This window comes from Maniola jurtina, chromosome Z (assembly GCF_905333055.1).
Source record: "Maniola jurtina chromosome Z, ilManJurt1.1, whole genome shotgun sequence".
Taxonomy (NCBI): Eukaryota; Metazoa; Arthropoda; class Insecta; order Lepidoptera; family Nymphalidae; genus Maniola; species Maniola jurtina.
The window spans coordinates 9,463,973-9,477,124 of NC_060058.1; the positions used below are offsets into that span (position 1 = coordinate 9,463,973).

At 35.0% G+C, this 13,152-nt stretch overlaps 2 protein-coding genes across 2 annotated transcripts in view; both read left to right on the forward strand.

Annotated features, from left to right (window-relative positions):
• Positions 1-2,281: 2,281 nt before the first annotated feature.
• LOC123880497 (histone-lysine N-methyltransferase SETMAR-like) lies at positions 2,282-2,839 on the forward strand. The gene has a single exon (XM_045928642.1). The coding sequence runs from the start codon at positions 2,282-2,284 to the stop codon at positions 2,837-2,839; it is 558 nt and encodes a 185-aa protein (XP_045784598.1).
• A 4,734-nt stretch (positions 2,840-7,573) lies between these two features.
• The window catches only part of LOC123880305 (sushi, von Willebrand factor type A, EGF and pentraxin domain-containing protein 1), a 76,998-nt gene continuing 71,419 nt past the window's right edge, over positions 7,574-13,152 (forward strand). Inside the window, exon 1 of the mRNA XM_045928350.1 lies at positions 7,574-7,846. Coding sequence (XP_045784306.1) covers positions 7,762-7,846 — 85 coding nt within the window. The 5' untranslated portion in view covers positions 7,574-7,761. The remainder of the gene's footprint in view (positions 7,847-13,152) is intronic.

Here is a 13,152-nt window from a genome sequence, read left to right on the forward strand (position 1 = left end):
TTGAATATTATAATTATATCTAAAGAATACTGTTGGATGGTGTGAGTATCTACTTATAATACTAAACTCCCACCCTCTGGACCATAAACTATTTAACTAACAAAAAATATTTATTTTATATCGAGCCTTCCTACTAAGCTCTCTTTTTCTATAAAATGTACCTACACTATAAAATTTACTGTACATAATAATCATTTAGCAGATCAAATGTTTAAATAATAATTATATAATAGCTCAATAGTTCAACGGTTATAGGAGTGGACTGAATTCCGAAAGGTCGGCGGTTCAAATCCCAGGCGTTGCACTATTGTCGTACCCACTCCTAGCACAAGCTTTATGCTTAGTTGGAGGGGAAAGGGGAATGTTAGTCATGATTAAAATGGCTAATATTCTTATTAAAAAAAAAAATTATAATAATAATCATATTAAACTCTTCTACAGCACACTAAAACAATTTTATTTATATATTGTATAATCTGACGTTGTGTTAGTAAAACAACATCAACGCTAGGTCTATAATGTATCTTTATTATAATTTATTTTATTTTTATTTTATTGTTTTATTCGTATCAGCGTACAAAATTATTTTCTCAATCTAAATCTATTTTTGACAAAAATCTACAAAAGATTACTTAAAGTTTAAATAATAATAAAACTATTATACAGCAAATATTACATTATCATTTGTTTATATTCTATATCTACGTTTTATTAACGACGTACGACACTGTACTCTACGATTTAATGTATACTGAATATTGTAAATAATACATAATATTATGTGCATGAAAGGGTGTTTCTAATCAGTAGTAGTAGTATAAAGTTAGATAATGTGATGAGAACTGAAACAGGTAAAAATTATATTAAACAAAATTTTAATGTTGTTGTTATAAATGTTGTTTATGAATGTATTTATCATATTTATCTCGATGTTAGTAAAGTTTCCCTCTTTTTTAATAATTAAAAGAAGTAGGTATAACTTAAAGTTTTTAATAAGATAAAAATTGTGTATTTTAATTATATAATAGTAGATAACAATATTGTGACCTAAATGACCTAATAGTGGACACTATTGCACGGCATAGCTAGGATAAGTCATTACAGCAAAACAAAGCGTTGTGTTCGGCGGACCAATAAAGATCAAATTAAAACGTCTCCTTTCAATAATTTCATGTCACGACATTCGATCGGTCTGCTGATCACATCAGTGCTCCACCCGGTTCATTGGACAGGCACCTTAATTTATTTAAAAGGATACCGTTTTTGCTTTTGAAGTACGGAACCCTAAGAATTTCAGAATATACATACAATATATATGTATAAACATAGATGGCTTGATAATACTTTAAAAATAGTATGTAATACTTACCTACTTGTAGTTATAAAAGATAAAAGATATTTAAAAAAAAAATTAAAAAGGTTAAAAAGATTTAAAATTACGAATTTGGTATTTTGTTTGAGTATTATAGAATATATATAATAATATGGAAATAGAGTAACATTGAAATATAATATACTATTTAAAGATAAACTGTGTGTGTTTAAGAATATTTGTGGATGCTTTTTGAAATATACTTAGATACCTGCGAATTTTAAAACGAATTTATCTTGCCATTATACTGTCTATTTTTATACTTGTCTACAATATTATAGTAATCAATTTAATAACAAGTGTAAATTAAAAATTTATAACACCCCCGACGATCCAAAGTATCTGAGTTTTCCAAAACATCATTTTCAAATAAATAATTATGTATTTAGGCAACGTCCATCTTGACAGCTTGACATTTGTCTATTGTCATAATATTATGAACCTAACGGTTATCTAACCTTCTTTTCTACAAGAAAACTAGAAAAGAGCTGATAACTCTTAAACGGCTGAACCAATTTTTTTAGATTATAGCTAAGAACACTCTCGATCAAGCCACCTTTCAAACAAAAAAAACTAAATTAAAATCGGTTCATTCGTTTAGGCGCTACGATGCCACAGACAGACACAGATACACAGATACACAGACACACAGATACACAGATACACACGTCAAACTTATAACACCCCTCTTTTTGGGTCGGGGGTTAAAAAGTATAATAATAGGGGTTAAAGTATGAAATTGCCGTTTTATTGTAATAGGTACTTTGAATTGACATAGAACCTTCATGGTTTGAGATTTTTGAGTGAAACTTTTTTCATACGGTACCTATGTAGTTCTTCTTTTAAAAAATGTGCAACATTCGATTATCAACTTTCAGTTGTTTTTTTTATTCAGCTTAGACAATAAAGATGGATACTTCAAAAATTCGTGTGATTTTTGAATACGAGTTCCGACGCGGAACTAACGCGGCAGAAACAGTTCGCAATATTAATGTTGCGTTTGGAGAGGGGACTGCTAATGAATGCACTGTGCGATTTTGGTTTAAACGCTTTCGTGATGGAAACTTCGATTTGAAGAACAAACCACGTGGAAGACCGCCCACACTGGTGAATAACAATGATTTGAAAGAGATGGTGGAAGCCGATCCGAGCCAAACTACCCAGGAATTAGCGGCATGGTTTAACGTTACCTTACCAACAATATTAATTCATTTGCGTCAAATCAAAAAAATAAAAAAATATGAAAAATGGGTGCCTCATGATTTGACTGATCTGCAGAAAGAAACGCGTGTTGAAACTTGCGTTGCCTTGTTGAATCGATACAGAAATGAAGGAATATTGGATCGAATTGTGACATGTGATGAAAAATGGATTCTTTACGATAATAGTAAGCGGAAAATGAAATGGCTGACCCCAGGTCAACGCCGCAACAGTGTCCTAAAGCAAAGCTTACCAATAAAAAGGTAATGGTAACTGTTTGGTGGTCTCAGCGTGGTGTTATTCACTATAGCTTTCTCCGATCTGGTCAAGCAATAACGGCAGATGTCTACTGCGCCGAACTCCGAACAATGATAGTGAAACTAGCAGTGAAACAGCCCCGACTTATGAATCGATCTTCACCATTATTGCTCCATGATAACGCAAGACCTCATACAGCACGAGAAACCGTTTTAACTCTACAGGAACTGCAATTAGAAACCATTCGTCACCCTCCGTATTCGCCAGACCTTGCTCCAACGGACTACCATTTTTTTCGTGATTTGGACAATTTTCTGCGTGATAAAAAGTTTTCTTATCAGGAGGCAGTGCAAAATGCTTTCACACAGTTTGTCGAATCTAGATACCCAGAGTTCTATCGCAAAGGCATAAATGAGCTTCTTATTAGATGGCAGCAATGTATAGATAATAATGGTAATTATTTTGATCAAATAAATATGTTAAATTTAAAAAAAAAAAAACGAATTTTTATTTTTCAGTTCAAATCGGCAATTTCATACTTTAACCCCTACTATACTTTTTATTAAATTGAATATTATAATTATATATAATGGAAACTATTTTGTGATGTGAGTATCTACTAACAATACTAAACTCCCACCCTCTGGACCATAAACTATTTAACTAACAAAAAATATTTATTTTATATCGAGCCTTCCTACTAAGCTCTCTTTTTCTATAAAATGTACCTACACTATAAAATTTATTGTACATAATAATCATTTAGCAGATCAAATGTTTAAATAATAATTATAAAATATAATGTTTAATATTTTGCAATTCGCAATAAACCAGCACCACATTAAAAGCTTAGTGTGCATGAGAGGGTGTTTTTAATCAGTAGTAGTAGTAGTATGAAGTAGATAATGTGATAGAAACCAAAACAGGTATACATTTTAGTAAATAAATGTAATTTTAATGTTGTTGTTATAAATGTTGCTTCTAAATGTATTATCAAATTTATCTCGATGTAAAACGGTATGGTTAATAAAGTACTTACAATTAATACGTGTGCAGAAGTTTTTACCTCCCGTCATGGAAATATGGGTAGGTATATCCTGAGAACTACCTACTGCTCCTAAAGAACCTATCGTTGTAGATGTATTGAGTAACAGTACCTACTACCTACTATGGATACGTATTTTATTAAAATTAGCTGCTGTTGGTGTATCGAAAAATAAAAAATAAATAAAAAATGAAAAACCCGGACAAGTGCGAGTCAGACTCGCGCACTGAGGGTTCCGTACTCGGGTATTTTTTCCAACATTTTGCACGATAAATCAAAAACTATTATATATAAAAATAAATAAAAATCTGTTTTTGAATGTACAAGTAAAGCCCTTTCATGTGATACCCAACTTGATATACTTAGTTATCTTACTTTGAAAATCGAAACACATTTTAACTTTTTTATTTAAATAATTTAACCACAAATTCGCGGTTTTCAGATATATTCCTGTACTTTTGCTATAAGACCTACCTACCTGCCTTTCATGATTCTAGGTCAACGGGAAGTAGGTACCCTATAGGTTTCTTGACAGACACGACGGACGGACGGACGGAGGGACGGACGGACAGACAGACAGACAGACAGACAACAAGGTGATCCTATAAGGGTTCCGTTTTTCCTTTTGAGGCACGGAACCCTAATAAATAAATCAAAAACTATTGTGCATAAAAATAAACACCAATATATTTTATAACTAGCTGATGCCCGCAGCTTCGCTCGCGTGGATTGGTCAGATCCCCTGCAGCATCAGGATTGAGGAGTTGGACTCCAAATTTTTTATGAAACAATGTCGCAAAGTTCCTCTATCGATTAAAAAAGAAATGACGCAAATCGGTTCAGAAATCTCGGAGATTTCGGTGTACATAGGTAGAAAAATACAACTCCCTTTTTGAAAGTCGGTTAAAAAAGTAGCCTATGTTACTCCCTGGTCAATTCTCTACTTGTCTGTGAAAATCCCGTCAAAATCGGTTCAGCCGTTCCCAAGATTAGCCTTTTCAAACAGACAGACAGACAGACAAAAATTTTAAAAACGTGTGATTCAGTTATAGTATCGTTCAAATAACCATATGACCTTAATATGCGGCAGTTATTTCGAAATTACAGACAGACACTCCAATTTTATTTATTAGTATAGATGTACAGTTAAAGCCCTTTCATATGATACCCCACTTGGTATAGTTATCGTACTTTGAAAATTAAAAATACTAATTATTTGTTCATGAACACATTTTTAACCCCCGACCCAAAAAGAGGGGTGTTATAAGTTTGACGTGTGTATCTGTGTATCTGTGTGTCTGTGTATCTGTGTATCTGTGTATCTGTGTATCTGTCTGTGGCATCGTAGCGCCTAAACGAATGAACCGATTTTAATTTAGTTTTTTTTGTTTGAAAGGTGGCTTGATCGAGAGTGTTCTTAGCTATAATCCAAAAAAATTGGTTCAGCCGTTTAAGAGTTATCAGCTCTTTTCTAGTTTTCTTGTAGAAAAGAAGGTTACATAACCGTTAGGTTCATAATATTATGACAATTGACAAGTGTCAAGCTGTCGAGATGGACGTTGCCTAAATACATAATTATTTATTTGAAAATGATGTTTTGGAAAACACAGATACTTTAGATCGTAGGCGCGGAATAGTCCAAGAAAATCAGTTCAGCGTTTGAAAGTTATCAGGTATTTTCGGTCTTTTCTAGTTACTGTAACCTTCACTTGTCGGGGGTGTTATAAATTTTTAATTTACACTTGTTGTTAGAGTAAGTCGTCCACCTTAAGATAGCAAAAAATAATGTGATTTAGATCCTTTCCTCCTCATCTTTTTCACTTATTCAACGTACTTATTAATTTCTTTTTTGATGTACCTAAACGCAAATTCACGTGTCCTATAAGACCTCCTATAAGGGTTCCGTTTTTCCTTTTGAGGTACGGAACCCTAATAAATAAATCAAAAACTATTGTGCAAAAAAATAAACACCAATATATTTTATAATGTACAGTTAAAGCCCTTTCATATGATACCCCACTTGGTATAGTTATCGTACTTTGAAAATTAAAAATACTAATTATTACTACTACTACTACACATTTTTAATTTCTTTTTTGATGTACCTAAACGCAAATTCACGTGTCCTATAAGACCTACATACCTGCCAAATTTCAATACAGACAGATAGACAGACAGACAACGAAGTGATCCTATAAGGGTACTTTTTTCTTTTGAGGTACGGAACCCTAAAAATTTTAAATAGTTAAATGTGTTAAATGTGTGATTCACATTTTTTTTTAAAATGGGGATTGAAACTTACATTTGCATTTACGAGGAGGTAGAGGTAAATTATTACACGAGTAACGTCCTTCAAACGTACGGAACTCTTGGTGAGCGAGTACGCCTCGCACTTGGCTTGTTTTAGTTAACGAATAGCTTTTAAATCGAAACTGAAGTAGGTACCTTCATCCATCCATCCATCCATCAGCCTGTAAGCGTCCACTGCTGGACATAGGCCTTTCCAAGAGCGCGCCACCAAACACGGTCCTCCGCCTTCCTCATCCACCCGCCTCCCGTTACCTTCTTCAGGTCATCGGTCCAGCGGGCTGGAGGTCGTCCCACACTGCGCTTACCGGTACGCGGTCTCCACTCCAGAACACGTCTGCCCCAACGGCCGTCGGTTCTGCGACAGACATGGCCTGCTCATTGCCACTTCAGCTTGCTAATCCTTTGAGCTATGTCGTTCGCTTTTGTTCTCCTGCGAATTTCCTCGTTCCGGATTTTATCCCTGAGAGTAATACCCAACATAGCTCGCTCCATAGCGCGCTGAGCGACTTTTAGTTTGTGGACGAGGCCAACTGTCAGTGTCCACGTTTCAGCAAGTAGGTACCTACATGCTTTTAATTGAAATCAGTTCTTGTTCATCCGTTTGCGGTAATTAAGTTACGCAGAATGCTGTTGAGATACCACTGACCCGAGAAGGATAATATCATAAACGTTATGTACATTGTAATCAAGAGCAGCGTGAATTTGATTACACCAACGCATCGGGCTTCGTCCTAAATATCTCTTGTACCTTCCAGTAATATACCTGCACGAAATAAATCTGAACTAATTAAACTGTTTTAATGTAGGAAGGTAAGAAAATTTGAACTCGTGGACTAGATCAGCTGCCAAAGAATTAGCAAACGGGAGTGTTAGTTGGCACTTCGCAGGCCATGTTTGTCGAAGAACAGATTGTCAATGGGGCAGACCTGTTCTGGAAACCATGCACCAGCAGAGTGTGGGACGACCTTAAGAAGGCAGCGGGAAATGGGTGGATGTGGAAGGTGGAAAGCAATGTGTGGTGCCGCGCTTTCGGTAAGGCCTGTGTCCAGCTATGGACGCGAACAAGCTGAATGATTGATTGATGTTGTATCTTTGTCGTATGTCTTAAGCTAAGTTGTATATCGCAAGGTCACACTTTGAAATAAGTTAAAGTTAAGTCGCCTAAAAGCAGAACACTCTGCTCGCTGACAGCTGGTTTCGGCTCCAAAGTAAGTACATGCTCCAAACGACATTATCGTGGTGTTAACATGTCCGTATGGTAAGCGTGCAGTTTTTGTAGAATGTCAGTCGTCGTATAGCCTTGCTCAACGCTGTCTTTCGGGGTACGAATTGTAACGGTGAAAGGCGAGCGCTCGGTGGGGGCAGCCCAGACGCGGCCACTGCGACAGTCCGCCGCGCGCGCATACCCGACACGCTGTTCTGATAGACCCGGATACGGCGCGCCGAGACCAACTTCGAATAAATCAAATGGGAAACTTTTACTTTCGCGCGTGATTGAACCGTTCGTGTTATACCGATTGATCAGTGTACGTGCGTGATATGATATGCGTTAGTGTTAAAAGAGATACTTTTTCTCATGTTTGAAAGAGACAATTGCAAAATGTTTCTGTGTGTATGCCTTGTTATTTGGAGCGGTGCCCTCGTGCCGGCTCTGGCCCAAGGTGAGTTAACAATGCGCGAATGACTCCCTCCTTGATTATGCGAAAAAACCACAACGTAGAGTTACAACCCCGAGATAGTGCCTACTGAGTGGCAATTTATAGCGCCGCACTGGCGCTATTATTGAAAGCTGTTATTTACTTATAGAAAGCTAACTATCTACGCTATCTATACGTTTTTAAAACCTATTATAATTTATACTTACTTACCTACCCTTTCCCTATTATTTACTACTTATTGAATATTTATATTGCTATTTATAATTAAAAAAGCAACTATTAAGTATCTAAGTTCAATACAGGTAGGTAAGTAGTAGCCTTGTATTAAACGATAAATAAGAACTTGATTCATAAGTTTTTGAAAATTATTAAAAAAATCGTACAAGTAGGTACCTACTAGGTGTATTATTAGGTAAGCCTACGACCATCTACCTACTTAACTAACTTGTAAAACTGCTGTTAATTACCTTAATTATTAGTTACTAAAGTAATTAATTAAACTAATTAATAATCATTAAATATATTTATATATTTAATAATGATATAGGTATATTTAGTATCTTTGAAACCTTTGATTTGAATTTATATTCGCAAGTTTAAATACTATCCACTAGAATATGCGTCAACCCTGCAAACAGCAGATCGCGGAAATGAGCTCGTAACAAACTTTTGTGAACTCAAAGGACCGTTTGAACGCAAGCGGTCCTTCGAGTTCACAAAACTTTGACAAATCCAGTAGCAGGGACAATGAAAGAATATACCGAAATGGTACTAAATATTTTTTTTACGTTTTATAGTACGCGACAGGTCGAGATGGCAATCTACGTGCGTTATATCCACGCAAAATCGCGTCAATCTATTGCTGCGTTGTAGCATGATTATAGAAAAACAAACACATCGTCCATTAAACACATTATAAGTATAATTATGATAAATATAATAATATATTAAAACACGACAATTAAATAATGTAATTCTAATAGATAGGTACATCAACGAAAACGAAATACACGTGTAGAAATGTAGAGTTAAATACTGTGCATGTAAATTGCATATCCCATTCCACGAATATCTGTCCAACTTAATTAAAGCACCTTCACGGAAACGTAACAAAGGCTTAATCGTATGCAATATCCTGTATGACCAAAACACAATTTGGTTTATCATTAAACTAAATGATGCTCGCGACTTCATCCTCTATTTCTACTTTCTATCTCTAAATATCTAACATATTTAATATAGGTTATTAATCCCACGGATTTTTCTGAGATAAAACGTATCCTATGTTTTAATAGGGGTCTCTCCGTCACTCGCTTCATACAAACGTAGTTCCAATTTTAATTTGAATACTAAGCAACCAAAGTCCATGAAATTTTGCAGACATATTCTAGAAACTAAAATATAAAATATAAAATAAAGATAAAATTATAATATTAGACCAAATTAAAACTGGAATGGAAACAAAAATCACCAACAATAAGATGAATTTTCCCTTGTTTTCCCAAGAGGTAGTAAGTAACCATAATTTCAAAAACAACAATAAAAATAGGAAAACACACAAAAATAAGACCAAGAATTAAATATTCTTGATATTATACAGATGCACTAACCTAGAATAATAAAACATGCTAGAAAACCATTATATAGACCCTCTCCACCTCTCAATCCGGCTGGTCCCCGTGAGAGGTTAGACCACTACCCTTCAGTGCAAATAACAAGTTCATAGGTCACTTGACTACCGTCTGTTAAATGAACACAGCAAACATCTGAGGGAGGCCTCACACCTTAAGGGTGTACTGAACAGCTAGACAGTTATAAATAAATAAATAAATAAATAAATAAATCTTTATTATCTGAACAGAACATTATTTACAGACTTTGGTGTGAGGCCCTGCCTCCTGATGAAGTGAAAACTGTGTTTCAGGAGGCAGTGTCTTCCCATAAATAGTGTACAGCACAATATAATATAACCACTTATAATAATTACTTAAATTAAGTTTAAATTGAAAACACGTAATTAAAGGTATACTTAATATTTAAAGATAGATAGTTACAATTCTAAGAGATTTGTGTAGTGTGTGTGTGTGTGTGTTTGTATGTGTAATGTGTGTGTGTGTGTGTGTGTGTGTGTGTGTGTGTGTGTGTGTGTGTGTGCGTGCGAGTTTGAGTGCGTTTGCGCGTGAAAAGAAATATAAAATATAATAATTACATTTATTTAATTTGTTAATCCTTTTTGCAGAATAATTTCTCGACATTCTCATAGTCGTATTTCTTCAGCCATGTTTTGACATAGCTTTTTAAGTCTCTATTCGTCATATCTTTCAATGTTCTTTTTTTTAGTAGGTTATATAAGAAGGGTGCAAGAAAGTCGTACTGTCTACGCGCTAAACTACTCTTGACTGCAGGTACAGGGCATCTGTCGATTCTCCTTGTACTCGCAGGTAGGAGTGGAACCGCTTCACTGTGATATCTGCGCAGAGTCTGGTAGATAAAGAGTTTTCTTACCGAGAGTACGTCGCAATCTTCATATAATCTTGTAGTTGGAAAGATAAACGGATAAAACTTAATGACTTTGAGCAAGGCGCGTTGAGCCCGCTCAACCTCAATATTATGCGTTTTAGCAGCTCCACCCCAGGCACAGATGCAGTAGCTGAGGACACATTCGCCAAGGGATTTATAAAGCTTGATTAACATATCCGTACTACATACTGCGCGTAGGGTTTTAAAAATGTAAATAAGTCTTCTAATACGCATACTAGTGTTAGCTATGTGAGGAACCCAAGTCATATTATCATCTATTGTAACGCCAAGATATTTAACTGTATTCGCTGGCGTTAAGGAATCACAGTTACACATAAATCCATCAGCTTGATTGCACGGGTAGCAATGCGCTCTTATTCTAAAATCATTTGGCGGTCGTCCGCTTTTGGTTTTGCTGAAGCAAAGATACTTGGTTTTGTTGGTATTAAGAGAAAGAAGACTATGTTCTAACCACGAAATTATTTTACTTAGGCCTATTTCTGCATTTACTTTAACCTCATCCCATGTGGAACCGTGGAATAAGAGAACTGTGTCATCAGCAAACATTATGACATCAGCATTATTGATTCGTATATTGCATAGTTCGTTTATATAAGCTAAGAAAAGTGTAGGGCCTAAGGTGCTACCTTGAGGGACTCCGTATGAGCAGGTATACGTATCACTTAAGCATCCTTGAACTCTTAATTGCTGGGTTCTATTAGAGAGATAGTCGGAAAACCATTTCTGTGCCAATCCTCTTATTCCACAGTTTTCTAGACGAGCCAATAATATTGGGATGGAAACTGTGTCAAAAGCTTTTTGCAAATCCAGAAATACTCCTACAGCCTTTTTATTTCGATCTAAGTGTTGAGTGATCAGTGAAGTTAATTTTAATACAGCGTCTTCCGTAGATTTCTTGGCGCGAAATCCGAATTGGTTATTAGATAATATTTGATTCTTTTCTAAGAACGATTTTAGACGTTTGTTAACAAGTTTTTCAAGTATCTTTGCAACAACAGGTAAGAGCGAAATGGGTCTATAGTTAGATGGCAATTGTTTGTCACCAGTCTTAAAAATAGGAGTCACAATAGCTTTTTTAAACAATTCGGGAACAACTCCGGTAGTAAAGCTCTGATTACATATGTAGACTATGGGGTCGGCAACAAAATCGGCACAAAATTTTATTAAATTAACAGTTATGCTGTCCCAGCCTGGTGCACTATTGCTTTTGAGACTCGATATTATGTTTTTAACTTCAGAGGAATCTGTTAAGTATAATGAGAAGGAATCACACGGGGAATTCGCTAGATTGACAGCCTTGTTTGCTAAGTCATACTGTGTTTTTTTTATATTTTTAAGAATCGTGCAAGCTAGATCATTTCCGACAGATGTAAAGTATTTATTTACTTCATTAAGAGATTCTACAGGTGAAGGTTTAATTTTGAGTAATGGACCTGAGGACTTTTTATTGTTACTATAGCATAGTTCTTTGACAATATTCCAAGTTTTTGAGATATTACCATTACTGCTTGCTAATTGTGTTTTATAGTAGTTATTTTTTAATGATTTTAAAATTCTATTACATATATTTCTATAACTTATGTATTTTGTTTTTAACTCGACATTATTTGGGGAACGCTTATGTTGTATGTACAATCTGTTTCTTTTTCGTATGCACTGAACAACACTGACTGTAATCCAGGGTTTGAGGGGTAGCTTCTTCTTAGGCGTTTTCTTAGTTATTGTATTTTTATCAATTAATTCTTGTAATTTAGTAACAAAATTTTCTGTAATGGAATTTACCTCAGTTAGTGAATAGAGCTCATCCCAGGACTGTGTCGACAAGCACTCTCTAATAGCATTTTTATTCATGATGACTACGTTATTTTGTGTGCTCTTTTTATGAATTTTAATGTTGGAGAGGTACAAAAGTATGGGCGAGTGGTCAGTTAACTGCTCAAATACTAGGGTTTGCCACCTACCTGTTGTTTTAACCATGAAGTGATCTATGGAAGTACTTATCCTAGTCGGTAAATTGATACCTTGTTCAAGACCATAAGAAGCCATTAAGTTTAGGTACTCAGAAGACAAACCTTTTATATTACTAGGCAGTATATCTATGTTCACGTCACCTGTGAGGATAATGTTTTGTTTCAACTTTAAATTGTTAATAATACTGTCTAGAGAGTTTAAATAATTAGTTGTGTTAGAAAAACAGGGAGGGCGGTATGTACATATAATCGAATATAAATTACTCACTTCAAGCACTAAGCAATTACCGTCTAAGATAGTCGGTTCATATGCACTTACCTCAAGATTATGCCTAACATATGCAACAATCCCGTCGTTTTGGTTGATACTATTTTTTGTATAAAATAAATTATAATTATTAATTGTTGGCGGATCAGAGTACAAGTTTGTCCAACATTCGGTCAAGACGAGTATGTCCATAGTTAGGTTTATGCTACTTACAAATGCTAAGAATAGGTCTAGATTACAGTTTATGCTTCTAATATTAACACAAAGTATGGCCAATGTATTGATATTGTGATGGTTATAATATTTTAATAAGCTAGCACAACTCGAGGGGTCGTCACAATATGAGCAAAAAGGTATTAAGCTGTTATCTATATCATGTAAAATTTTATTTGAATCCATACTTAACAAAAGAAAAAAGGTAATTATGATCTTTTATAGTGAACATGTAGGTATTTTTATAATAATTTCCCGTGTGGGTAAACAAGATCCGCTTGCCAGTTAAACGACTTGCAGTAACCGTAGTTTGAACT

Excerpts from the sequence above, each read along its gene's own strand:
- LOC123880497 (XM_045928642.1), top strand. The coding sequence starts at position 2,282 with ATGGATACTTCAAAAATTCGTGTGATTTTTGAATACGAGTTCCGACGC.